This window comes from Theobroma umbraticum, unplaced genomic scaffold (assembly GCF_002168275.2).
Source record: "Theobroma umbraticum cultivar Fairchild unplaced genomic scaffold, ASM216827v3 scaffold_44.0, whole genome shotgun sequence".
NCBI lineage: Eukaryota > Viridiplantae > Streptophyta > Magnoliopsida > Malvales > Malvaceae > Theobroma > Theobroma umbraticum.
In genome coordinates this window covers 5,034,516-5,061,374 of record NW_018397255.1, presented here as the reverse complement: position 1 = coordinate 5,061,374, position 26,859 = coordinate 5,034,516, and the positions used below count along the sequence as shown (strand labels likewise).

The 26,859-nt window shown below is 34.2% G+C and overlaps 4 protein-coding genes across 7 annotated transcripts; 3 read left to right on the top strand and 1 right to left on the bottom strand.

The window, feature by feature from the left end:
- Positions 1–5,538: 5,538 nt before the first annotated feature.
- Positions 5,539–8,649, top strand: LOC110408924 (uncharacterized). The gene is made up of 3 exons (XM_021418075.2): positions 5,539–5,766; positions 6,233–6,396; positions 7,959–8,649. Exons 2-3 carry the CDS (start codon positions 6,277–6,279, stop codon positions 8,421–8,423), a joined length of 585 nt encoding a protein of 194 aa, XP_021273750.1. The 5' UTR covers positions 5,539–5,766; positions 6,233–6,276; the 3' UTR covers positions 8,424–8,649.
- Positions 6,403–13,220, bottom strand: LOC110408923 (UBP1-associated proteins 1A-like). 4 transcript variants are annotated; one of them, XR_002444533.2, is made up of 3 exons: positions 11,953–13,215; positions 7,291–7,706; positions 6,403–7,187 (listed from the first exon to the last, which is right to left on the bottom strand). XR_002444533.2 is itself a non-coding variant. In XM_021418071.2 (3 exons), exons 1-3 carry the CDS (start codon positions 12,903–12,905, stop codon positions 10,761–10,763), a joined length of 1,014 nt encoding a protein of 337 aa, XP_021273746.1. In that variant the 5' UTR covers positions 12,906–13,220; the 3' UTR covers positions 10,479–10,760. The 4 variants fall into 4 exon arrangements, 3 of the variants coding, with proteins under 3 accessions (XP_021273748.1, XP_021273746.1, XP_021273749.1); XM_021418071.2 differs by lacking the exons at positions 6,403–7,187; positions 7,291–7,706 and adding exons at positions 10,479–10,775; positions 11,004–11,049 and having other exon boundaries at positions 11,953–13,220; XM_021418073.2 differs by having other exon boundaries at positions 6,403–7,706.
- Positions 13,221–15,092: 1,872 nt separating this feature from the next.
- On the top strand, positions 15,093–22,440 carry LOC110409368 (RING/FYVE/PHD zinc finger superfamily protein). Its single transcript, XM_021418687.2, has 7 exons — positions 15,093–15,657; positions 16,082–16,167; positions 17,430–17,576; positions 17,670–17,778; positions 19,353–19,476; positions 20,901–21,171; positions 21,851–22,440. Exons 1-7 carry the CDS (start codon positions 15,534–15,536, stop codon positions 21,956–21,958), a joined length of 969 nt encoding a protein of 322 aa, XP_021274362.1. The 5' UTR covers positions 15,093–15,533; the 3' UTR covers positions 21,959–22,440.
- A 2,159-nt stretch (positions 22,441–24,599) lies between these two features.
- On the top strand, positions 24,600–25,228 carry LOC149527611 (uncharacterized). The gene is made up of 2 exons (XM_089782461.1): positions 24,600–24,749; positions 24,832–25,228. Exon 2 carries the CDS (start codon positions 24,862–24,864, stop codon positions 25,090–25,092), a length of 231 nt encoding a protein of 76 aa, XP_089638587.1. The 5' UTR covers positions 24,600–24,749; positions 24,832–24,861; the 3' UTR covers positions 25,093–25,228.
- The last annotated feature ends 1,631 nt before the right edge of the window (positions 25,229–26,859 follow it).

Genomic DNA, 26,859 nt, shown 5'->3' with positions numbered 1-26,859 from the left:
AATTAGCTACGATACCTATGATTCCACATGCACTAATTAGCAACACTACAAAAACAGTAGTAGTCAGCCAGCTCTCATATGTTTAGCACAAAGCTTTTCCAACAACTTCTTCCATCCCATGCATATACACACAAATTAACATGCATGGTGACATTGAACTACACAACTAACGCATATTATATAAAGTTTTATAACATCTGTGATTACAATATTATTTAATATCAATTGGGATGTGATGATGATTGTCGGTTCATATATATGATCATGAAATATTTAAAAATTTATAAATAAAAAATCATTTTAATTAACATTTTTGAATATTTTGACTCAATAGTAAGTGTATATGTTTTACTTAAAAAGTTAGATTGAAATCATTCTTCAAAATTGCACTTGATATAGAAAGAAAAGGAAAACTTCCAAGAGAATTGAATATTGTTTCTTCGCTCACCCTTCCTTTTTTCCAATAATATATAGTATTTATTGATTGGGGGTTAGCAACTTTTTGGGAGACATTTCCAAAGCTTTATATTAAAGGACCAATTAATATTTAGAAAGAGCAACAATAGGTCAAGCATGCATGAAAATGGCTAAATTTAAAAGAATAAATAATCTATCTAGTATGGATGATCTAGTAGGAGGAGAAAAGATTGAAATGGTTGAAGGGAGGAGGATAAGTTTAAATAATTGTATACGTATATTTAGGTGTGGGTGGCAATGATGTGTGTAAAGGTCGCAATGATGGTTGGGTGGTGCCCTCTAATGGTTGGCGGATTCCTTAGTGATTTTCCTTTTCATATTCTCTGTGTAGTTGTTTGAACAAAGAGAAGAATACGTCACGCAAACACTTGCCTTTTCCTATTTGTGGTGTTATTCTCAAGTGCAATGTAAAGTGGCTTGCCACTAAGAATGGGTTGTGTTGGCGTCACAATTTCGAAGATTCAATCACCCCAAAAATAAAATTAAAAAAAACAATCATAAAAGAAATTTTTTAGATTCTCAACTGATCACACTCCCATTACAAATTCCTTTGGTTGAAAATGAGGTGTCAGCTGCTCCAAGTGGAAAAAAATTATACATCAAAACCAATAACTTCATTTAACTGTTTGAAAAGGAAACAGAAAATGGAAAGTCAAATGATTAATAGAAAATTGATTCAATTGGTAATTTTTCATCCAAACACTAAATAATTTTGAATTATAATGATGTTTTTTTAATACTATTTTCAAAAAAGAAGTGGAATGCGTTTTTTTTTTTTTAATTGAGAAAAAGAGAATTTGAATTCTATTCTTTAGACAATGGATCATGCACTAACGAGTCATATGCTCGGGTGGAGAGAGAGGAATGCATTTGCTTAAATAATACGAATAAAATTAGGACAAGTGTTTTAGAATTAATAATGATGTGGTTTAGGATACAATTAGAAGAAAAGGAGAGTTTGATGGCTACTGTTGGCCATACACTAAGCTAATCTATCATTTGCTTTTTTTTATGTTCGATTTTGCAACCCCCTACAATCATCCTTCACGTCATGCAGCATTATTTTGGAATTTATTAATAGTCTCTTCGTGGAATGATGATCACATTACGACATTTCTATCTACTATTACAATAATATTGGAAACCAGTATCTCCCAACTAATTTCTTTCAACCCTAAACTCACTGAGGTATAGTACAAGTAACATCCTTCTTCATGTTCTAAAAGGTTTTGAAAATAACCAGCGATGAGCCTTTGGATGATTGACAATAATATTCAAAGTCTAATTGCACTTAAATATCTATGCCATGCACATTGCTCTCGATATATAGTCACACACACCAATAAATAAATTACTACTACATGTATTGCGGCACATATGTTAGTTCAAAATAATCTTTATAGAGAAAATTTTGGACATAAGAATTGTATGGAATTTAAATGAATCCTATGTACACCCAAAAATAAAGGGTTTAAGGAGAAACAAAAGGCTATATGCTTTATTAGATCAATGATTAGTTCCTAAGGAACACCTAAATGAACGAAAATTAAAATTTGAACATGAGTTTTTCGGGTCTAATTTTGAAAATTCAGATTATGATTCATGAGATAGGTGAGTTTTATTTTTTATTATATAAATTAAAAAAATCCAATAATGGGCTTCTATATATGTGTTAAAAAATATTCTAATTATTCAACTAAAATTTCAGATAATTAATTTTTTTATAACTTTAATTATGCTTGTGACTCAAAGTAAGATTATAATTCAATTTTTTATTTTATATGACTCAATTTTGTTTATCGATTTAAAAAAAATACACACATTTGAAACTAAGTTTACAAATAAAATGTTAAAAACATTTAAAAAGATATATCTAAATAACCTGAATGTGAAACATTATTGAAGTTTGTAAGAAGCTTGGGATGGTTTTCAATGTGAACAGAAAAAGGTAAAGCATGAGTCTTTGATTAGCCGGAAGAAATCCATAAAATCCTTGGTTAAATTAATTATAGATGGAAGTGCTAAAGGGCAACTGGGATTAGCGGCAGCAGGTGGATTTGTTAGAGATAGTTTTGGTGCGTGGTTGATAGGATTCACCTACAAGATTGGTATTTCTTTCTCTCTAATTGCAAAACTTTGAACAATTTATCATGGATTGGAGATATGTTGGTCTAAATGTTATAGGAAAGTATAAGTGAAAACAGATTTGCTCCTAACAGTGCAAAAAATATAAAACAAGAAAAACAATTTAGAGTCAAATATCCAGTTATTACAATCAAGTAGACAGTTATTTAACAAGAAATAGAAATGTCACTTATCTCACATATATCGTGAAACTAATCAATGTACCGATTGAACGGTCACTCATTATAATAATTTGAACATAAAATCACAAGTTTATGATGTTTTCTTTGTAAATATTTTTTATTTATTACTAGCAGACTCTTTAGGTGTCCAATGACCTAAAATGTTATTTTAAACAAATTCAATAAAATTTTTCTTCATATAAAAAAAATTCTATAATTTTATTTCTTCACTTACATACTCACCTTATTCTTACTTAATACTGGAAAGATGAGGAGTACTCATGAAGTGGTATTGTTCGAGACGCAGACGTAACCTTTATATAAGCTTTTGCAGCCGAAATTGTAACCTAAAAAGCTAGCTTTCTTGTCAGTCACCAAACATGATACGGTTTCACAAAGTAAAGTACAAATCCATGGAGAAAAAACAGATCCCACTTATCCACATTAGGTGTAAAGTTTTAATTTATAGTTTGTTTTTTAAATGGTTTTGGGTTCCTCATGTTTAACTTTCTTTTCTCCTTTATAGTTCACTTCTCGAATAAACTATCAACAAATTGTTGGTAAACGAAACCCTTTTTTTATATCGTAATGCTTATCTAAACAGATGGAAAAGCCGAGGGCCGAAAGACCATGCAGACTTAGGCTTAGCAAGACTACTTTTTTTTTTTTTTCTTCTTATTTTTTATGGAGTGTTGTTGGGGTGGGAAGCAACTTCCACGCAAAGTAGGATATCGATAGGGGTTCAAACATCACAAGGAACTATGATTTTGATGGGGATAATAATGACTTGAACCAGTTATTAGTTCAATCATTGGAGTTCCAGTAAAAGATCAAAGCAACAATTATTGCAGCTGTCTTTTGCAATGAACATGGGCTAGAAAATTGCTCTGTTTGTCTCGGCCAAGAAGAAATCTTCCGATAACATTGATCGGGAGGCTAGGGTTGAACCCAGAAGCTTACTTGTAACAGTCAATTGAGATGCTGATCAGCGGTGTTTGGTGAGTTATTATACATGGCAAGCGGTGGTTTTGGTCTCTTGATTTTCGAATCAAGATCATTTTCCACGTGGGCTTGGCTTAATATTGATAATAAGAAAAAGGATGACATTATTGGACTAGGTGAGTTTGGGCTGGTCTTAGTCCAACTTGTTCAAGCTGTGCCCTAGGCCCTAACCTTTCTGATTCTACTTCCCAAGTCCGAAGTCCAAAGACATTTGCAGACATTGAGAAATGAAAAGTCCAATAAGATATTTTAGTCTCTTGGAAAAAAGTATATATTTATAAAAGAAATTAATTAAACAAGGAAATCTAAGTTTGTTGGATTTGGATACGGGGAAATCTCATTGGCTTGATTGGGAGGATAGACAAAATTAGCTGGTTTTGAAACTTTGTATGTTGTATTAAACTAACAAAGAAATTTTCAAAGTACTAAAATATAAAGAAAAACACTCTACAATTGAATTGATTTGAACCAAATCATGGTAGGTTAGATCGGGTGAGGTATTTATTAATTTAAGGCAAAACCCACCCTTTATGACGGAGACTGGAGAGACTCTATCCCTTCCATTTAACGAACGACCCATTTGCACAAGCCCAATTTTATTTTCTTTTTTCCGACCACATTATAAAATCATTCTTGTTCAATTTTAATATTAAGTAGTCGGCCAAAAAAAGGTTTTTTTTTTCTCAAGCAAAGCTTTTTTGACCTTTTATTTGTTTTTACATGTAAGTTTGACTTTTTTTTAACTCTTAATAATAGTTGGATACAATATCTTAAGAGCCAATTCTTTTTTCTGGGTAAAAATGTAATTGAACCAACTTAAATGGTGTGGGAAATATATTTTATTTTTTGAAGAAATGAGAAATTAAATTTGAGTATGAATTTGTTGGTAAAATTAGTATTTATCCCAAATCAATAACAAATTCCTTGACTTTGACTCTAGAATTACTACATTGGGCCCAAGTCTCAAGAGGAAAAATATGAGGACTTGGACTGTTACTAGAGCCTTCTCCGGCCCAATTATCATCTTCACCCGACCCCTGCCCCACCCACTTGAAAAGAATATTTTATTAAAATAAGAATTTTTGGCTGCCACTCAAATGCCGAAGAAATCTTGTTCCTAAATTCCTTATCATTTAAGCATATATATGATAATACATGTGGTGCACTGACTCTAATAATGAGTTGGAATAAATTAAACCTTTTCCAAAAGGTAATAAAATAATTTAACATAAAAATAAGATCCCCACACACTTCCTAAAGTAGTCAAAACTCAAAAGATAATCACTCCATTATTCTTTTGATCAATATTCTAATCATGTGATTGAGGTGCAAAAGCCTTTGCTTAAAATGCCTCATGTCGAATGAATATGTCTTTTAATTTTAATTAAAATTGATGCCAAACACCCTTATTTAGCAATTACAACTTCAAATTTACTAATTTCTTTTATAAAGTTAAAGTTTTAAGTAAAGTTAGTAAGTTACCGCCTTTAAACTAACCAAAACCAGGGAGGAAAGGACACGCGAGAGAGTTTAAACAAAAAAGTCGAATTTTTTAATTAATTAAATATTAACAAGGCTCAAAGAGCAAAAAAAAAAAGAAAAAAGAAAGAAAGAGCTAAAAACAATTTTAAATTAATTAAACAGTATTTTACCTTAATAAATAACTCTGAAACCCAAAACACTTGTCCTTACTTGCAGTCCCGGGCAGCCCCGAACCCTCGATCTTTTTACGTGATGAGGACGCTGCCCGTCCTGCCCGATTCCTGACTGGGAAAAATTACGGGCAGTCACTCCCCAGTAATCTCTCTCTCTCTCCTTGCTTCTGCGTGATTATTCTCTCTATATCTTTTCTCCCTCTCAGGTTTCCTTGATGACGATCGGACGGTCCACAATGAACGCCTCTCATTTTGCTCGTTTCCTTTGCTTTTAGCCCTTCAAATCCTCAGATCTACTCTCTCCTCCCTCTGATCTCCGTTTCCCGGTACGTTTCCTTCCTTTACTTTCCCCCTGCTCCTAATTCCCTTCTTTTCTGTTCAAATTCCACATTTCGTAACGTTTCCGATTCTTTTTAACTTTAATTGTTTTCAGTCATACTGATTTAGCCATAAAAAAACCTTCTTTTTACCGAAAAAACCACTTCGACCGGCGAGTTTTGCTCGTAACTGAAAGTGGTTTATTGTCTTTTTCTTCTAAAAAAAACTGTCCTTTCTTTTAAAAAAAATTATATTTTCTTTTTAGTATAATTCCCGCTATTTCCTCGTTGTTTTCAACTCTTTGCCTACTAACGTAACAAATTCTTTATTTTCATAATTTTTAAAATTTTATGTTTTTCTTTCTTTTTTTGATAAGTTATGTTCCGTATTGTTCTCTATGCAAGTAAGGTGACAGATCTAACGGCTGACACAGCTTCAGTACAGATCTAACGGTACAGCTTATTTTCTGTGCAGGTTATTTTTTAATATATTTTTTAGAATTATCGCTGGCCGTGAAAATGGAGGCTGACCCCGGTTCAATGGCAGTTACGGTTAGTTTCGCCGCGCTAACATGCGCCGGTGAAACTCTAGCTACGATGTTCTTGTCGGCTCTGGTGAAAACCCACCTTTTGGCGCTGGTAACACTAATACTAATAAACTTTGCTTTCCCTTTTTTTAGTACTTTTCCATTTTGTCTTTTTATAGCTTCTACCTTACATGCTATCTTGCGCCGTAAAAACCTCTTTTTTGCGCCTTTTCATTGGTTGCTCGCCTCTTTTGCTCTGCCCTTTTTTGTCTTGTTTAAAGTTTATCTTTTTCTTTAGTGACTTGCTATTTTTCGCTGCGCTTTTGTCTGTTTTGCTTCCGATTAGTGCTAAAATGCGCCGTTGTGGGGCTTTCTCATGGTAAGGTGTTTTTGTCAATGGGCAGCTCGCCTGTTTCTTTCTCTCTCTTCTTTTCTTTTTTCTTTTTGTTTAGTTTCCATTGTTTTTCGCTTTTCTTTGTTAGAGTATTGATTTCACCAATGAACAATTTGCATTTTCCTTGTTGTTTTGCATTAGATTCCTGCCAAGATGCGCTGCTATTGATTTTTTTTTTGGCGACCTAGGATCCCTAATAGATTTTCTTTGGGGTGGTTGGGGGTGACTGACATGGGCGGTTCTCCTATTGGTGTCTTTTTGATTGTTTATTTTGCTAACGTACGCGATGGGGAGCAGAGAAAAGAGAAGCATTACCTGTGGTTGTTCGGGGGTAGCTTGAGATTTGAGTTTCCGACTTGTCGCACGTGGAATATAGTTATTTGTATAAAATCTTCTTGTCTTGTCTTGTTTTAAACATAAAAAGTCAAACTTCTTGTTACGGAATCGAATATTCCATTGGATAATATCCTTGACAAATCATAGGCCGACACGTCACACCATGTCTGAAACTGAAATTATGAATGATTTAGTAATCACGCTAGACTGGATGAAGGTATTTTGGTTAGAAAAAAACATTTAATGAGCGGGTAGGCTCGACGGAAAATTTCTTACAGGATCAGGGTATATAACACAGACAGCCAAGTTCTCTGGAGATTTTATTCTTGTACACTGTGAAACTGTTGGATATGACTTGGGTTCCAAAGGGACAAAAATGGAGGAGTCCAATTCTTCTTGCCTGTAGGAAGAAAGCATATTTCCCAAAGTTGAGGTGTCATGTCATTTGCTTCTAAGCATCAGGAAACAGAAAAAAAAATTATTCCCATTGTTGCTGCCCCTCTTTGCAAATCTCTGTTCCAAGATGCTTACAAGGATTGATGCTCTTAACTTTGCTTTCAAAGTACAACAGTTAAGTTTTCGTAAAGCTTCTTTGATTCGGTTGTACATAGGATAGAAATAGAATCCCATACTCATGAAGCTTCTTTGATTAATTGTTTTTCCTAGCCTGTAAAGGAAGCAGAGTCTGATACCTGGCAGTAAATAATAAAGAAAGATACTTACCAATAGGAGAATGAAAAATCGAATTGATTATGCAGTCTGAGTTTTGAAAATTGCACTACCAGTAAATCCGCAAGTGATGATTATTTTGTAACCAAGAGCCTTGGCAATCTGTATTGTCATCTTACATAGCTTTTTATTTTGTTGCTTCAAAAAGCTTCAGTTTTATTGCTTATGTAAGCTTGACCTGTACACTGAATGTATCCCCTTGACATTGGTTTCAGAACTCCTTTGGGTTGCTGCTGACTAATAAACCTAGAGTCAAGGGAGACCATGCACAAAACCAGCCTAAGCCAGAGGATGCTAATGGGGAAGATGGCAATGAAGATGACAGGGAAGATGATGATGATGGGGATGGTGACTTTGGAGGAGGTGAAGAGGACCTGTCCTCTGAAGAAGGTGGGGACTACGGCAACAATCCTAACAGCAACAAGAATAACCCAAAGAAGGGACCAGGAGGTGGAGCAGAACAGAATGGAGAAGAAGAAGACGACGAAGAGGATGGTGAAGACCCAGAGGATGAGGATGACGATGATGAAGATGATGATGATGAGGATGAGGATGATGATGAGGAAGAGGATGGTGGAGAAGAGGACGAGGACAATGTTGAAGGAGTAGAAAACGAAGATGAGGATGAGGAAGATGAAGATGAGGAAGCCCTCCAGCCTCCAAAGAAGAGGAAGAAGTAAACTAAGAGATTAGTGGAGCCTCCCCTAAATACCCTTTTTATGTAACTCGTTCCTCTAACATTATGATCTTATTTAGCCACCGAGGAGGCCATTTAGGATAATGTTTTCATTTTCTTTGCACAATTAGAGTAACTTAGAACTGTTTGAGCAGCGGGAAAGATTGAATTGAGAAAATGTATTATTCCGCTACTTCTCATAAAGTCAATGGATATGATAGTTTTGCTAACATACTTTCAGAATATCATTACTTGTTTATATTTTGGTCAAAATAATGAAATGTGGCATTAATTGAATCTCTGTTAAGCCACTATGTCCTTACGCCTCCAGCACCCGATAATGTTTTCAAGGATCCAGAGTTGCTGACTTTTCTCAAACTGAAGGCTTAAGCTGTCAAGCAGGTGCAGGCACAGGTTGTTAAGGGTCATCTTTTTATTAACTATTTGAATAAAATTATCCTCAGATAAGTTCAGCTAGAGAACATTCTATTACATTATAAAGAACAGCACATCATCTCTTCAGTCCTAGGATCACAACTTCAGCGTCTAAAAGCATCCAGGATTTCTGTAGGAAATACAGAAACTTAATGGCTCTACTGAACAGGGAACAGAAATTGCTAAGGGTCAAGCAAGAATGGTCATAAATCTATCTGGATAAACAGCCAAATTAAATTACCTTGATTGGTCGCTAAAAGAACTATGCTTTATTATGTAGACGCAGATTTAGATAAGTCGTATAATTAAAAATGAAGCCCCTAAAATTAGAAGTTATAAAGCTGGTTCTAACTTCATCCTGGGATTTATTCAAGTCCACTAGAATCATTTTGAACAGTTCACAGAATTTATGTTATTCTGTGAGAAAAATAAGCAAAAGATGTCGATCAATCTATAGAGCTATGGGCTACTCGGTTAACACCATAAAATCCGAAGCCCAGACCCACCCATTTAAGTTAAATATATTATTTTTATAAAGTTATATTAATATTAATATATTTAATATGTTCACAGGAAGGCCAGAACTAAACCTTAAGGCTAATAGCCCAGCCCATTAACAGGTCTACTAATCTCCAATTGCATCAATTCTTAGTTAGGAACCCTTCATATCCCTTCTTTACTACATCTAAGGGGGAAGGAAATTTCTAGAATGTTGCTGACATATTTTCAAGGTAAAGACTGATTATTCTTTATTCATCTATTTCATAAACACAAGAAAGGTTCTTCTGGTGAACCTCAACTCTCCAATTCCCCTCCCACAAAAGAAAAAGGTAAAATGAAATAAATAACACACAAACACGAGTTTGGTTTGATCACAAAAAAAAGGTGGAGAGAGAGAAGAGAGAGGGGACAGGGGTAAGAAATTCAGACCATTGAAATTTGTTTGGTATTGTGACCAGGCTGACTTGGTAAGGAAAGCATAAAAGAAACATTATTCCATGAAAAAGGGATCAAAATGGGAAACCACATAAAAACAGGCATATATTGAGCAGTAAACCACAATTAGTAACTTAAATCCAATCAACATAAAATAACCCAAAAAAAAAAAGGCCTTGGGGCTTTCTTGAAACTTGAAAGTGATTTTTTAATACATTAATATTGGGTTCTGCAATGTTTATATAGTATTTTTTAGTAGTAAACTACAAATAGAAACTTAAATCCAATCAACATAAAACAAAAAAAAAAAAAAGGCCTTGGAGCTTTCTTGCAACTTGAAAGTGATTTTTTCATGATTAATTATTGGGTTCTGCAATGTTTATAGAGTATTATCATAATTTAACAATAACTCATTCATAAATGTGGGAAAGAAAACTGATAAAAAGCTATATAAGCATACCTAATTAGAATAAAATAAATCCTTTAAATATTTTAATTAGACACAATGAGATCTTTTCTATAAATATTCAAAATATAATCATTGGAATCATAAGTACGGAAGGTCATAATCCAAAGTAAATAAATTAATCACATTCATCAGCTTACTACCCCAGATCTCTAGATAGTAAATGATGGGAGAAAAAAAACTTCATATAATAAAAGGAAATTCCGAAATGAAAGAGAAAGCTGTAATGCCAGAGAATGAAGAAATTAAAATTTAACAAAGGAAATCTGAAAGTTGCTATTGCTTACAAACTTGTATGTTTAAGAGAGAAACAAAGAAGAAGAAGAAGTTGAAAAAAACCAAAGAGGAAGAAGATAAGAAGAGCAATGGTCCTGGTCCACCAAGTTCTATTTGAGCTCAGCAAAATTTGAAAATCTAAACCATAAGAAACTTTGTCAAACTTCAAATTTTTCCATAGCAAATGACCATGAAACATTTCCCAAAAGTGCATGAACATCTTGAAACTCAGCTGCAAATCATCTGCAAATATCGAGTCCAAGCGATGTAATGGCAATAAAACAACATAAAGTATAAAATGCTTCTCTGGCAAAAGCATTTTCTTCAAGCTAAAACTTTTAAACAAACTAAAGCTTCAAAATATAAAATTTGACATAGCAGATGCCAGAAAAACTGATGGTTAAATTTCGCAACCAAAATTAAGAAATAAAACACTGAAATTATTCAAAGGGAAAGAAATAGAACTCTTACATCCAAAAATAGCATAACTGGATGACTGACCATTCCATAAGTAACCCTGAATGAAGGTTACAGACAGCCATTTAATGCAAGTAAGGCTTCTAATTGCACAATGTGCCAAAGCCTCAAACAAAGTGAAACAAAAGAGAAACACCTTAAAGTAAAACTGGTATGATTAGGGAAACAAGTGTTAAAGAGACTAGACCAGGAAAATGATTTTACGAAACTTCTAAGAAGACCCTTGTATGTAAAGAAATTGTAAGCTAAATTACCAGTAATGGCAATGCAGGGAAAAGCCCACGTACAAAGAAAGTGAATTGGGTGTAAATTTTTTATTAAAACAAACACCAAGACATTACATACCCTTGTGTGCAGGCTCAACAAAAAGGATGACGATGTTGGTGATTATCTGTATGCTATATGGACTTGTCAGTTTACCCTACCTCTAACATCCCCTTGTGTAACACTTCTGTGACACATTAAATTAACTAGGGTATAGCACTTAGATCCTCCAAATCAATGTAAAAAATTGCCAAAAACATGGCATACCCATGCCAGCTACATACCATACGAGTGTTTGACAATGGATCTCTATTCCATGTAACATAGGAGATGATCGTTATCATTAACTATTAAATTAAATTAACTTATTAGCCACACATAATTATAAACTAATGTAACAAACAGTGAAGTAAACTGTGGATTGACCCTCAATATCTACTATGTTAAATCCATCTTAAAGCTTCAAATATCTAACATAAATTGCCAAAAAAACATCTAATTTGAATCAACAATTAGACCGAAATTCAATAACTCAAAGTTAAAACTATCCAATTTAAACAAATAATATATACTCCAATAACATATACTCCAATCAACATATGTAATAAAACTACCAAGTATAAAGTTTGAACAAACAAATAAGCTAAAATTCAGAATGGACAACAAATTAGAACCATACCAAATGTATGAGGGATACCCAGAAAAAGCCCCGGTCGTAGTTTTCCCCTGACCTCTCCTTGTCCCTGGCTGCTGCTCAATTTGCATATTTGGATATAAATATTGTAGCCCTTGACCTGCCCCGTACTGACCTAGCAATGACGAATTTTCCCTCCCAAACGCTCCTCCCACGACACCCACGTAGCTCGTCGCAGCCGACGGCACAGCGGTAACCGCCATCTTGCTCGTAGCCCCCAGCGGCGTCACCGGACTAATTTGGCTCCCTAACAAGCTCCCATAAATCGGATTACTATGGCCCAACAATGGGAAATTCTGCGTCGCCGCCAACACCTGCGGCTGTGGCGGAAAAAGTACAGCTGGCTCCGCCACGTTTTTGTTCTTCACATCAGCCGGTTTTTTGTGGTGGGTCTGATCTGAATCCTTTGCAGCCGAGATGGGACCCACGGATGCCAACTGGCATGACGTTATTCGGTAGTTGATCTTCTTTTTCGGCTCTTTCAACGCCTTGGAAGCCGATTTTCGTTCCTTGAAGAGAACGAACCCGTAACCTTTGCATTTGCCGGTGGCTTTATCGACGATGACGTTGCAATCCTCGATCTCACCGAACGGTTCGAAGGCCGACGCGAGGGACTCGCGTGTGGTGTCCCACGCAAGGTTATGGACGAAAAGTTTTCGATGAGCGGCGTCGCTACCGGCGTAGAGGCGGACAAAGGAGAGGAACGAGGAGTTTTCGAGTGAGACCGCGGAGATAAGATTGATGAGCTGGTCTCTGGTGTAGTGCTCCAATAGCTCGGAAAGGGTTTCCGTATCGAAGTCGGAGTCGGAGGATCCGGGTTCAGATTCGGGGACTGTCGGTTTTTCCGAATTGTGGGGTTTGTTTTTTATCCTTTTGACGGTTTTTTTAATTTTTTTATTGCTGAGTTTTTGTTTTTTGGGTTTCTGGATTTTCACCATCGTCTGAGAGAAGGAATCGAAGGAAAGATGGGAGGTCGAACGGGAGAAGCAAACTGTGTCGTTCAGTTATAAAAGGTTAGTGTTTTCTGGGCGGCAAAATTACAGAAGCAGCCACATAAAAACCTGTCCTTTCAAATAAGTCCTCATGTTACTCATATAAGTTTATTGGAAAAAAATTGTCCCCTATGTCCGGGTGCGTAGTTGGTTCCTCCAACACTTTCCAATTATAAATTTCTGCAATTTTTTTCTCTTCGTTTTTGTGAAAAAATGAAATTTCTGAAAAGGGTTGGGTATTGAAACGAAAGTATTATAAGTTTAGTGCATATAAAGAGAATTCAGGACCCTTCTTAAAAGGGCGCGAGTGCATTTATTCAGGGGGATTTGTTGGATCCTTGTCTATTCTTTTACGTGTCCTTGGGTTGGGAAAAGTATAGGGGAAGAGATTCAAATTAAACATAAAATATTTATGTGTGTTTTTAATTCTTTAGAAATAAATATAATTTATATCAAATATATTTTTTAATTATTTGCGAAGGACTAGATTCATACATTGAATGTAAAATTTTTGTTATATATCATGACTCATTATCATATGTGATTTTTTAATATATATATATATATATATGTAAATGTGTGTTTTCATGTAACTCGTTTGGTCATGCTAAATACTCTCATTTAATGTAAATTTTTATATTTTTATAACTTTTAATTTTTAATTTTTATTATCTTTTATATTATTTTACTATTTTCTCCGCATCCTATCCAATAAAAACCTTAATTTTTATTAAATTTTTGGTTTTTCTTCATACTAAAAAAATTATAAAAAGGGCATTTAATGATCAATCTTTCCCATGAATAGGCAAGGCAGAATTTTTATTTTTCTGATGACATAATTTTTTTAAAAATTGGCAATAATATTGTTAATTGGCAATAAGAGTATTAAAAATATTGACAATTGCGTTAACATGATAGCTTTTTATTTTAATCAACGCACACTCGCATAGTTTTTTCCAGAAACCATTAATATTCCATGTTAATCTTTTGGTGGGATAACGTCTTTTTCACTGCTGCAAGCATTTCCAAAGGGGTATCCAACCATTATTCATTTGCTTTGTGTCAACGTTTATTTAAATAATAATATAAAATGTTTTTCCAATATAAAATTTGCAATAATATTTCCAATGTTTTCCCATTAATTATTTCCTTATTTATCTTTAAAACTGTTTGCATTTTTTTTCTTTGTTTTTGAGGTGTAGCCGCTGATTTGATGCAGAAGAGCCGGCGGAGAAGTAAAGGCTATACAGCAACGCATAAAACGGCATGGCTTTAGCACTACTATTGGGGTTGTTTGCATTATGATTATCTACAACTTAATAAATTTAAAAACGAAATAAAAAATACAATAATATTATATAAAGAAGGTATAAAGTTGACGAAGAACAAATGTTGACTCGCACAGCCAATCGTTTACAAACTTACCAAATTCAAATAAAATAACAAATCTATATTTGAAAATATCTAAATTCTACAAGTTATCAGATTAAAATAATAATAATAATAAAAAAAAAAAGAATAGAGAAGACTGAATGTTTCTAAATTAAGAAAGTTAAACTATATCATATAATATAGTTTACAATTTTGTTATAAAATAATATATACTTTTCGATCATATATATATATGTGTGGTTTAATTTATACGTTTATATTAACACATGCATTAATTTTGTTACTTAAATGTACATTTAATCGTTGTCTTTGTTTTATACAATTGTTTCCAACACATTACCAAAGAGATTAGTGTTTGTTATCTTTTTACTGAAAAAATATTTATTCACTTAAAATATAAAAGTAGGTAATAGTAATGAATATTACAAGACTTTATTTTCTTTTGAAATAATAGTAATTTATGTTTTTAAATAGTTTAACATATTTTCCAACTCAATAAATTTGTAATAGAATGTGACATAACTTTAAAATACATATTAAGATTGAATAATGACTACAATAATTTATTTTCCATATTAAAAGTTGAATAGTAGTTTTATTATGTTAAAATATTGTTTAGATTATAATTTTAAATTATTAATTATTTATATTAAAGATTCATAAATTCTGAAGTACGGGATCAAAGTTAGTTAATATATACTCTAATATAAAGGGTTAAAAATGAAACTCAAAAAAGAAAAACCGCCCGCACGTGCAAGAGTGAGTGGAAAAACTGCTACTGTTTGGCCCAGTTAATGGGCAACGTTAGCCGAGAAAAGGCAGGGGACATGTTAGTCAAAGCAGACAAATCCATGGTTATTTAGGGAAACGCAAAATACCTTTCTTTCTGTTTTTATATTTCCTCCCAAATTACAAAAAGAGAAAAAAGAAAAAGACAAGGAAAAGAATTCCATATTGTAAAATAAAAAAAAAAGAAAAATGAAAATCAGCGACGTTGAGATTCTTCTCTCTAAAAGCACATCGCAAAAACAGTAGCAGCAGCTTTAAGAAACAGAGGAAAAAAACGAGATTTCTCTTTTTCTCTGTAAATTTATAGTTTTTAAGTTTCAATTCCATATTATTACAATTTTCAAAAGCGACTCTGTTTTTTCGTTTCTCCCTCTGTTTCTCTGTTAATCAACAATGAGCAATGAATCGGAAGAATTGCCTCTCATGGCTCCCCCACCGATTACCGAGCCCAGCGAGATCGACCTCGAGGCGGGTCCCGCCGATCAAATTCAGTGTCGAATTTGCCTCGAAACTGACGGTATATTCAACTTTTAAGCCCTCATTTCATCAAATTTTTGTTTTCTTTTTTTAATTTTTTTTTTTTTTACGATTTTGCTTCGAATCATGCTCATTTTGCTTATTTCAACAGCTTTCCCTCAAAAAACTTCCGGTCAATCTAATAAATTATATTAAAAATTCAGTTACGTGCATCAGTCTAGGGCTACCGAACTGATTGGATTATTAACCGAATTTAGAGAGGAAAGTAGTAAAATTGCACTGTGAAGCTTTTGCAACTACATTAGTTTACGTTCCAGTATATATATTTTAAAAAGATATTGATGACGAAGAAAGTCTTACACGATAATGTTAAATAGATCAGGAGAAACAAATTAATTTTTACTGCCAAAGTGTGATTTCGCGGAATTTGTGCTAATAGTTCAATATGCAATGTTTTTCCTCAGGGAGAGATTTTATTGCTCCTTGCAAGTGCAAAGGAACATCCAAATATGTTCACCGCGAATGTTTAGATCACTGGCGAGCTGTAAAGGTATTGATATTAATAGCCATTTTCTTTTTTGGACTGAGTAATTTGAGTGCATTATACTTTACTTGTACTATGGTTTTCTAGTCGAGCTTAAGGATGTTTATGTAGCTGTTATTTTATTGCTTCACTAAATTGCACCGTTCAAGTGTTCATTTTTAGACATCATTCAAATATCTGATTAGTTCTCATAATTTTGATTCAATTTCTTTAATCTGCCTCTGTCTGCTAACAAAGTAAAAATTAGACATATATACAACATCAAGGAGATATATATAAGCTACATTAGTCATTTGTTTGAGAAATTTTAAATTTGGTTTAAAATCCAGTTTTACCTAACATTATTAGATATCAGCTTCACCAACAACCCCCGCCCCGCGCGCCAAGGTAGTCAATAGGTCTTGATCAAAGGCAAAGATATGTAGTCTCTAAGTGTTTGTCTATTCTGTGTAAAGTTTTTCCTGTCAATGGTTCAATACCTTGTGTACCGATTTACCTCACAATGCTTAAATTCAATTTGATTTTTAGTTTTAAGCTAATGAGCATACATGAATAAATGGTTTCAGTTTTTCCCCTCTATTGTGATCGTAGTTGTTGCCTTGATAGCTTCGTATGCTGTCCTGGATCGGAAAGTATTCCTAACAGAAATATGGTGAACTTGGTGCAGTAAACCTTCAACTGCCTGAACATCAGCATATAACTCCAAAGTCCAAATGCTGAATCATCCTAAGTCAAGTATGATTTGCTAAATTGTAATAGAATTTCCAGAAATGTAGCTATATTAGATTACATAAAAAAATTGGTGTCTGTCAAAATGGCCTTAATGGTTGAATATTACTTCACTCCAAAACTGATATCCTTGGATCTACCTTTGCCAAGATCAGAGAAAAAGTAGAAATATAGAAAGATAAATATATGGTTTGAATTGTAGCAGGAGATTTACAAAAACATGCAGCAACCCATTGATATGAAATTAATTCTCTCTTTACTAATTTATTTATTAACCTATGTTGCTTATGTATTTGAAGAATACCTACCTCAAAATATGACCAGTCAACAGGACAAAGTTGGTTTTAGCTGGTTATGAGCGCACGTATCTGTCTGCACACAGAACACACGCATTTAATGATAACCAGTCAGAAAGAGGGACTTGGGCATTGGTGCTAGCTTGTTATCTCTATATGTGTGTGTGTGTTTTTCATGTGCTTTGCACTATTCTCCAGCTTCCTAGCTACCATATCTCATAATGTCATTTTTTTCCTTTGCAGGAAGGGTTTGCATTTGCTCATTGCACAACCTGTAAAGCTCCTTATCATTTGAGAGTTCATGTAGCCGCTGATAGGAAATGGCGAACCCTGAAATTCCGATTTTTTGTGACCAGAGACATTTTGTCCATATTTCTGGCTGTTCAACTAGTATGTAATCAGTTCTTGATTGTTAGTTTACTTCAGCAATTGAAAATATGTTTCTTAGGTATAATGCCTGGTTCTTTTGTTTTCCATTCTCAGGTCATTGCTTCACTGGCATATCTGGTCTATTTAATTGACAGTTACCAGCAGTCATGGCTCCGCCTTGCATGGGGTTTTGATAGTGAGCTAAGTTTCTACTATATATGTGGTAAAATCTCTAGAACCTGAAGTGCTATCATGATTATGTGTGTTACAAATGATTCAGTTGTAAATCATAGTGGTTTCAATTCATGGTTTGGGTTATTGATTGATATATATAGGAGGGAATGGGTTGTCTTAACATATCTTTTTAAAAGATTGTTAGTAACGTAGCAGAGCAAAGCAACTTGTGTAATATTTCACAAACTTTCTTATGGGACAGTGCTGCTTCCCCTAGTAAACATTGGGATGGATTTCTATGGAATTTAAGTATCAAATTCCATTAATTTGAGAAAAAACTTATATGGTTCCCAATGTGTAAATGTAATATTGGAAGTAATTACTTGCCTTTACATGGGAGGTTTGCATGTAAGGATTGTCTTATGTTATTAGATGGATAATAGTTAGTGCTAAATCCTCAATTGTGAGCTAAAGCATACCATATTTTCTGAAAAGCGGTTTATTTGAAAGTAATGAAGATTACTTCTCTATTTAGCTCGGCAGTAAATTTATTGATCTGTACTTTTTTTTTCCTTTTAAATTTAAAATTGGGAATCAAGTTGTACTCGTGATAGTTATAAATTAATTTCTATCCTGAAAATGCAGTCTAAAACTATTTACTCTGGGCATTGCTGAAGCATTTGTAGAATGCAATGCTAAGACACTGGTGTCCCGTCATGATGCATAATGCTGAAAAAATTTTTGAGTTCGTTGCAGATGAAGTGAAAAAAAATATATAGGAAGTTTATCAAATAACTTTTGGGATTGGTTGTTGGCAAGAAGAGTTTTGAGTGAATTCTTGCTCACTTTAAAGGCAAGCCTTTTGCTGCTATCTTATAAAGAGTGGCCTGGTCAGTATACTTGTATCATATCCGGAGGGCTTGAAACTGGAAGAAGTTTGGCTCATAATATTCTGCATTTTATTATTTTTGATGTAAAGATTCATTTAAGTGGTGTTATTAGAGTGCCTGACTCCCCCACTAACCATGTTTTAATGTAATAATTGGAACATTGTTGTAAGGGGTACTCACTAAAGTTTCTTTTTTCTTGTTGTTATGTTGTTTTGATAACAGGTTTTCCCCTGCTTCTTGGATAAATACAATTTTAGTTATCCAAAAAAAAAAACTTTTGAGATTGAGCTCAGAGGGGTGGAAAGGCCTTAGTTTGGTCTTTCGTGATGCAATAGTAATTTCATATATGTAGAAGACTAAAAATATTGTTTATGACCTTAAGTTGTGCAAGCTATGATCAATACGTTTGGTGTCAAGCTCTATTCACTAAAATTTGAGTGAGGATTTCATTTTCTGCTCCAAGTTGGTTAAATTACCCATGCAAACAAAATTTAGAGATTGCCTGTCGTTTTTGTAGTCTTTTACATGACACCTGGTCATTCGAAAACTTGCTGTGGATTTTCTTTTTGAAATTTGACAAACACTGCTTGGTAAATTGACTACAATGTTTGAAGATAATTTGGAATTAGCTTGCTTGATCCTTTAATAATTTTTACTTGTGTGAATACGACATTATCCCAGATTGGATGCTGTCTCTGTTGCTGATAATTAACAAAATGATTGTTGAATACAGGAGCATTACTATTTTTTGCTTTGCTGGGGCTATCAGGGTGCTTTATTACATGTTATGATCGAAGAGTCCGTAATGATTTGGCTCAGCCTTGTCGAGAATTATGTCTCTGTTGCTGTCAGCCAGGGTATGACTACTGTGTTCTTGCAATCTCTGATGGAAGTTGGTGAATTATACTTTCAGTTTGCTATATTAGTATTCATCAATACTTTACTAAGACTTTGTCAATTATGTATTGATATGCTAAAGGAGAATGAATTATCACTTATTTTACTTTAACAGGTCAACTGCTGTGATTTATCATCTACCTCGTCCTCTCTTTCTCTTCCACCCTACCCTTCCTCTGTTGGATTTCGTGTCTCATGATTCATATGGCAGAGCACCTTTCATGTTTATCCGATGATTTATATATATGCTTGTGTGGAAATTTGCACCCTACACATGCACAAATAAGTGAAAAGCAAGTGCCATTTTGCACCAAATTCTTCATAATCATCATAGTGTGCAAAGTATTTTGCATGTTTTATCTCTTTAATCAATCACCCATTACTGTGCAATATGCAATTCACTTACTCATTGATTAGATATACCGGTGGGCTGCCTTTGATCTCGAAGGAAATGTATGCTCAAACTGTCAATTTTTATATATTTGGAGACATCAAATGATCTTTTTTAATCCCCCCTTTTCTCTTTGCTGATTTGACATGTGTCATTTATTTGGTTATTGATTCAGCACAAAGAGGAAGATTAGCAATCCTTTCCAAGTTAGCTAATAGTTGCTCTCTAACACAAAAAGAGCTCCACTTTAACATCTTCCCAGATTTTATTTTAACATCCTCTAAATATGCTCAAATCACCTGAGCAGGCTTCTTTTTTTTTTTTTCATTACTTCTTCGTAAGGTTTATTGTGCTGCTGTGTACATGTTCTTCGTTGGAGCATAAAAGTGCCTCTAACTGATGATGTCTTTGGATGTTTTGTCGTGTAATTATTGCTGTATCTTCTGATGCATTTGTGCTTACCTTTTTCCTTCTCCCTTTGATACTCATCACTGTTTGCTTTCCTGTTTGCTTTTAGGCTATTTATTTATTTATTTATTATGTGTGGCTTGTTATTTATCTATTATGCGTCGTCTGCATAGTTCAGAAGAGTCTCTCCTGTATTGCACTTCAAGTTTGAAAAGCGTATTGCCTTTGTTTTTGCTCATTGTATTGATTTACCTAATTCTAAACCCTCCCACTTCTCTTCCTCCTTCCCTTCCCTGTGCTCCTCTCATTGTTATCCTTGTGTTATGGGGTTACCATTGTTATCTCTCCTGACATTGAACTGGGTTACTGGGGATATGGAATGTAACTTTAAACAGTCTGAATGTATTGACTGGTACGGGGATCTGATTTATGTAAGAGCAGGTTGCTTTTGCCCCTCATTTATATGATGTGGTGCTATTGATGTGGATGAAGTACATATATTTATCATTGACTAATTAATTTGTTGTGTGATTATTAGGGGTCACTGATCATATTGTTAATTTGTTTATTTTCTAAATCTTGCAGAATGTGTGCAGACTGCCATTTACCTGGCACTCTTTGTATGTGGACTGACTGTACTACATGCTTTGAAAGTTGTGCTAGTGCTGCCACTGAGTGTGGTTGCCTAGGAGGTGCTGGTGAAGCAGGGCTGCCATTATTGTTCATAATGGCTTTGATTGTGCTGGGACTATTTACTGTGATTGGTATATTTTACAGTGTTTTGGTGGCTACAATGGTTGGACAAAGGATTTGGCAGCGGCACTATCACATACTCGCAAAAAGAATGCTGACAAAGGTGAGTTGCTCTGACATGTCTTCAGCTTTTGTTCATGTACGGCTGTATCATTAAATACAATTCATTGGCGCATTAAACCAATTAGTTCCAACTGAACTATTTGTGGGAGTTAATTTCTAGGTCCTAGTTTGTAGATGAATAAACCGCTTCTATAGAAGACTTGAACTGAAAGTGAAAAGGACTGAATATTTTCAATTTTTTCCCGTTTGTTTTATGGTTAAAAGTTCTATTGATGTAACGGCTTCTATGATGGGATAGGCAAAAAGCTTCATTTAAGGTCCTATTGCAGGCTTGTCAGCAAATTTTGTTTAAAAATTAGTATGTTAAATGTGTTAAAAAGAAGATATGTTACATTTCACTGCACCTGGCAAGAATACTCATACTCTTTAGGTTCTCTTTCAATAATGTCAATAATGCTTAGGGTCAATTGATACTTGTTGCTTATTTACTGTTCATGTTGCAAAACTTAGATGAAGTAGATCCTCTGAGAAATCCATTCGACTCTCAGCCTTTTAATTGTTTCATCTCTAAGATTTTAAAAATTGACTCCCAAAATATAATTTGAATGTGCTGCATCACTCTTTGTTTCTTTAAAAATGTGGCTATTTTTTTTGTTCCTTTTTTTTTCCTAAATTGCTGTACAGCTTAACATAATTTTGTTTTATGTGTACTCTATTAGGAATATGTTGTTGAGGATGTTGATGGTGAAATGACTGGATCTGATTGGTCTCCTCCTCCTCTCCCACCTGAGCATATCCAACAGCTGAAAACACTCGGCCTTCTGTGAGTTTAGAATTATATTTTGTCATTGACAAAAACAACATACTGTAAAGATGGACTGGCTCCCTATTTTGGTAGGTCAGTCTTCACCACAGGCTTATGAAGCCACTTACTCCAACAGGGAGTTTTATGCAGTTATCAAGCAAGAAAATCTATAAAGGTTGTCGATATCATTCAGTTAGAAGTATGTGAATTCTTAAATTTTTTTTTTGTTTTCGCATTCCTGTAATGGTTACCACTAGTTTCACTTCCGTGAGGAAACTTGGAACATGGTAAGATAAGTAATAACTGACAACACATATTTCAAAGACATCCCATGCTAATGGTTTCCTGCCAAATATTAGTAACCTCGGAGAGATCCTAAGAGTGGTTCCTTATGTAACCTATTTCATTCACATTGAATGGGTGTTGGTGATCCCTTCTCTGTAATATGTACTCACTGTTAATGTATTGCCAGAACTTAAATATGGTGATTTATATGTTTGCTGATGTACCGTCTCTCTCTTTCCATTTTGTTGCTACATGTCCTATGGTTTCACTGTGCCATACTTGCGATGACCTTATATCTACTTAGAATGTTATATTCTGCATAAAACCATGTTACCCTGCAAATTGTATGTGCTATACATGATAAACATGGATTGGATGAATTGGATTGTTTAGGTTTGGTTGAAATTTTGGTGCTTGTACTCTGAGAGGGAATTGAATTCGAGTTGGATCACTTTAGGCTATGGATGCATCAGGTATGAATTCCTGGTTATTCAACTATCGTCGGATTGGATTGGATTTTGAAGGGTTTAGTTAGACAGCCTTTCCAGTGAGCTCACTGGTTGCAGATGGTTATGGCTATATAACAGTTTCTGTGGAGTTGTACATGTAGCAGGATTTTGCTATAGTTATTTGGGATTCCATGAAAACAACCCATAATGCGAAATGTCCAGGTGAATCCCACGGCATGTGGCCTAACTGCCAAAAGGAAGGAGATGGGGTGGGGGACTAGGCTTCGTCCTAAAAACTGACGAGGGTGAGCAAATCACGTGGTTGCCATGTGGGAACACGCAAACAATCCATTTCAAGACAAAATGGCGAACCCAAAGAACAACGACGTGCTTCCTTATAATGCAGTTTATTCTTAGCCATGTTTTCATGAATTGTTAGGTTCTTTGTCTTATTGTCTAGGATTTAATTTTAATCTTGATTGCTGGGGAACGCGGATTGATATGTATTTCTCTCCCTCGCAAAATTTCTTTGTTGACTTGGTTCATCCATCTCTAGAGCAACATGATCCTCCGTCCACCTAAAACCAAATCCCTCTTAACACTTTCGTATCTTATTTTTCTTTTTGTAATTTTTATTTGCTAATTGTATATTTGGATTTGCTTATTGAATCTTACCTCTTCTTGTTAAAATTATTTTTTAAAAAAAACTTAGAATAAGATTCATTTTGATACTATTATTTAAAAAGTAAAATAAAAGATTTGATCGCTCTAAATCGAATTAATTATGTCATATTAACTACTATACATGCCATATATTATGTGGGTGAAAATGAACTAGAAACCAACTTAATGCGCCTTATAATATTGGATTAAAAAAAGTAATATTTCTTTCCTACTGATTTGGATTAAAAATCGATAAACCAAGATTTTGTTTAAGTATCTAAACGCGACGGGGAAGGTAACTGGAACTTTCGTCGACAATTTCCCCACCAAAAATTGTCTTGATAACACTACTGCAGTGACAACCTTGTTTTTAATTATCACCACCCAATAAACCAGAGACACCTGTCTGCACGCCTTGACGGGGACATGACACGTCACCCCATTTGCGAAATTGCCCTTTGGAAGTATTGGTGGGGCGGCCGCCGACAAAAGTTTAGCGGTTTTGTTCGGTTGTTTTGTTCTGCCCAAAGGAGTACTCGGAAAACCAACTGCTCCTTTTATCAACGGAATTGCCTGTCCTTTTTTGCTCCTGAAAGCAGAGTTCTCTTCAGCCCTACTAAAGTTTTACTGTCGGTTAAATTAATTAATCTAATTGTCCAAGTATAATCAGTTTTCTTCAATTTTGAGCAAGGAATTTCTCACTTTAATTGTTCATAAAGAAATGTACATGGCAGAACGTAAACCTTTCCGCCGCATGATGGTATCTATCAAATCAATGTAAAAATTTGGTGCTTTTTAACTGTTAAGTTTGCTTCTAAGGTAAAAAGCTCACAGTTCACGTGAAGATTAAGCGTTTTAGAACGTTGGAGTTTTCACCAAACTCCATTAGGAGTATAATTTTCGCAACCTTTATACGTTAAAATGGATAAAGAAAATGATTAATTAGGGACAATAATAAGTAAAGCCTGAACACCTTGAGCAAAAACAGTTTTGCTTTATTATTAGGTAGTTTGAACTTAATTGCTGATGTTTATTTATTATAGTTTAAAAAGCTTTGATTTAGTTTAATATTAACCCGAGTTCAAGCTCAGAATGCATTTATCAGAGAAAACAGGGCAGATTATGCACCTGAGGGCCGAGGGAGGCTACCATTTTCACGTTCCTCTGGTTTTAACTTTGAACTTTCAACAGGCCGGTTATTGTTTTTCCCTTAAAAGTTATCAACAAAACATCCTCCTGTGCATTGTCTAAGTCCATAGGAATTTAAAAACCCACTAAACCACTAAGTCATGTCCGAAAACCACCAAAACCAAGCAACCTTGATTCCCACTTTAAAAATAAATTAAAATACTCCCCGAAAGTCACCACCACCTGTCAGCCTTATCCATTCCTGCAGTGGAACTGGCCACATCCGAGGTCCCTATAAATATATTTTCTCTGCTGAAAGTCTTTGTCTGTAGTTTCATCCAGGTTTTCAGTGTTGTTTTTTGTTTTCCAGGACTGTTGAGTTTTGATCAAAGAGTTGGAGATGGCAGATATTGCTATGCTCGTTGCGGAGGAGTATGAAAGGAGGGTCAGGAATTCAAGAAGTAAAGATGGGGCTGAAAAACAGGAGATCGACTTAGCTTCTTGTGTGGCAGTCTTGGCTCAGATGGTGAAGAGCAAAGTTGGAGAGGGAAGAATCAAGGTTGTCAAGTTGGCTTTAGAACCTAAAAGCCAGATTGGTGTTGCAGCTTTCAATGGAGTCTTCTCTGCTTGAAAATTTTTTTCCTCTTCTTTCGTTCCGATTTAATTTCCAAAATCATTGCTCCAAAAGAGTTGTCGATAAATACCCATTTCGCTTTGTCATTTTCGTTTGTAAATTCTCATCTTTGTTAAGAAGCAAAATTTCTGCTTTTATGATGGTATGTGATCCTTGCTTCTAACTGGGATCCCAATATCTCTGGATGTCTGACATGACTTATCTACGCCAAAATCCTGTATCAAATTATGATTCAAATATTCATAGATGAAATGATGCGAATTAATGGGCAGTTTAGATATATCTAATGAAGCCAATTAAACACACAAGTTTCATTTTCAAAGAAAGTACTGGAATCATTTACACTCTTACTTCAGTTCTTGCCTTTCTCTTTCTCTGGGCCGCTGCAACCAGTAAAGCTTAAAGCATCCCAAGAGGACAACATGGCTAAACGTGATTGGGAGAACTGAGAAGATGTGAAGAATGTTGAGACAACATTTAAAAGCTTGAAAGTTACTTGTTCCTACTTCAACCACTTTCATTTACAGCACTCAAAGCTGGTTCTAAAAAAAGGAAAAAATGAAAAAAAACGTGTCAGAGGATATTTTAGTAGTGTTTATCTGCCTTGGAACGTGCTGTTAGTACCCATGAGAAACTTTTTTGTCTTGGAAGATACTGTTAGTACCCACGATAAACCTTATTTGCCTTGGAATAGACTGTCAGTGCCCGTGATAGACTTTTTTGCCTTGGAATACACTGTTAGGCCCCACGAGAGACATATTTGCCTTAGAATATACTGTCAGTACGCATGATAGACGTATTGCGTATGTCTTGGACTATATACTTCATAGCTACCTTGTTGGGCTAAGCCCACACTATGTTCAAAAAAGATAAAAAAAAAACTTATTTCTAGAAACTTTTTAATCAACAAACATGTCTCCGTTTTAACAAACTAGATAAATTAAGAAAAATATTTTTTAAATAAGAATTATTAACTATAATTAAAATTTTTTTTTATGAATTGGATAAGGGTTATTAATTGAAAATAATTAAAATATATAATTTAAAAATATAATGGTCAAATAATGTAAAATTTTACCAATATTCCTACTTTATATATTTTAAATATAAATATAGATAGATAAAACCTTTAACATATCTAAGAAAGGTACAAAAAATAGATAAGTATATAAATTTAGAAGATAATAGTGAATAAGAGCCCAATAGCTAATAATGGGCTTAAATGAGCTACACGTGGGCTTTGTATAAATTGGAGAAGTAACAGTCTCTTATGGGATAGTTAATTAATTTCTTCAATATTATATTTTTATTTCTAAGAAATAAAATAATTAATTCAAAAGAAACTATTAGCCTATGCATGCCCAAGTTAACCTATCTAACGTATACTTTCTTCCCCTTAGAATTGTTTATTAAATAAGACATATTTGTGAAATTTATGGATTCCTGGTATTGACGTGAGAGAGGCAACTTTACTCTTGTTTGACATTTCTTTCACCCGTATACAATTTTTTTTTTAATTTGTCATTTTAGTTTATAAATAGTATATAGAAACCGCTCATAAATTACCTCTTACAATTAGTAATAAAAATATAATGTAATTCTCTAGCAGGATAAAATACCCTTATGATATTATAAGATTAATATTTTTTTTCATACATTAGTGATAGAATTTACATTAAAATTTCACAAGCACGTTTATATGCTTGAGATATATACTAAATCAAAAATATAACTGACCAATTCGAAATTGATTTTTTTAATTAT

Excerpts from the sequence above, each read along its gene's own strand:
- LOC110408924 (XM_021418075.2), top strand. The coding sequence starts at position 6,277 with ATGGAGGCTGACCCCGGTTCAATGGCAGTTACGGTTAGTTTCGCCGCG. Across the intron at positions 6,397-7,958 it reads AAACCCACCTTTTGGCGCTG|AACTCCTTTGGGTTGCTGCT; the intron begins GTAACACTAATA and ends CATTGGTTTCAG.
- LOC110408923 (XM_021418071.2), bottom strand. The coding sequence starts at position 12,905 with ATGGTGAAAATCCAGAAACCCAAAAAACAAAAACTCAGCAATAAAAAA. Across the intron at positions 11,050-11,952 it reads GGGTATCCCTCATACATTTG|GGTTACTTATGGAATGGTCA; the intron begins GTATGGTTCTAA and ends ACCTTCATTCAG.
- LOC110409368 (XM_021418687.2), top strand. The coding sequence starts at position 15,534 with ATGAGCAATGAATCGGAAGAATTGCCTCTCATGGCTCCCCCACCGATT. Across the intron at positions 15,658-16,081 it reads AATTTGCCTCGAAACTGACG|GGAGAGATTTTATTGCTCCT; the intron begins GTATATTCAACT and ends GTTTTTCCTCAG. Across the intron at positions 17,779-19,352 it reads AAGTTTCTACTATATATGTG|GAGCATTACTATTTTTTGCT; the intron begins GTAAAATCTCTA and ends TGTTGAATACAG.
- LOC149527611 (XM_089782461.1), top strand. The coding sequence starts at position 24,862 with ATGGCAGATATTGCTATGCTCGTTGCGGAGGAGTATGAAAGGAGGGTC.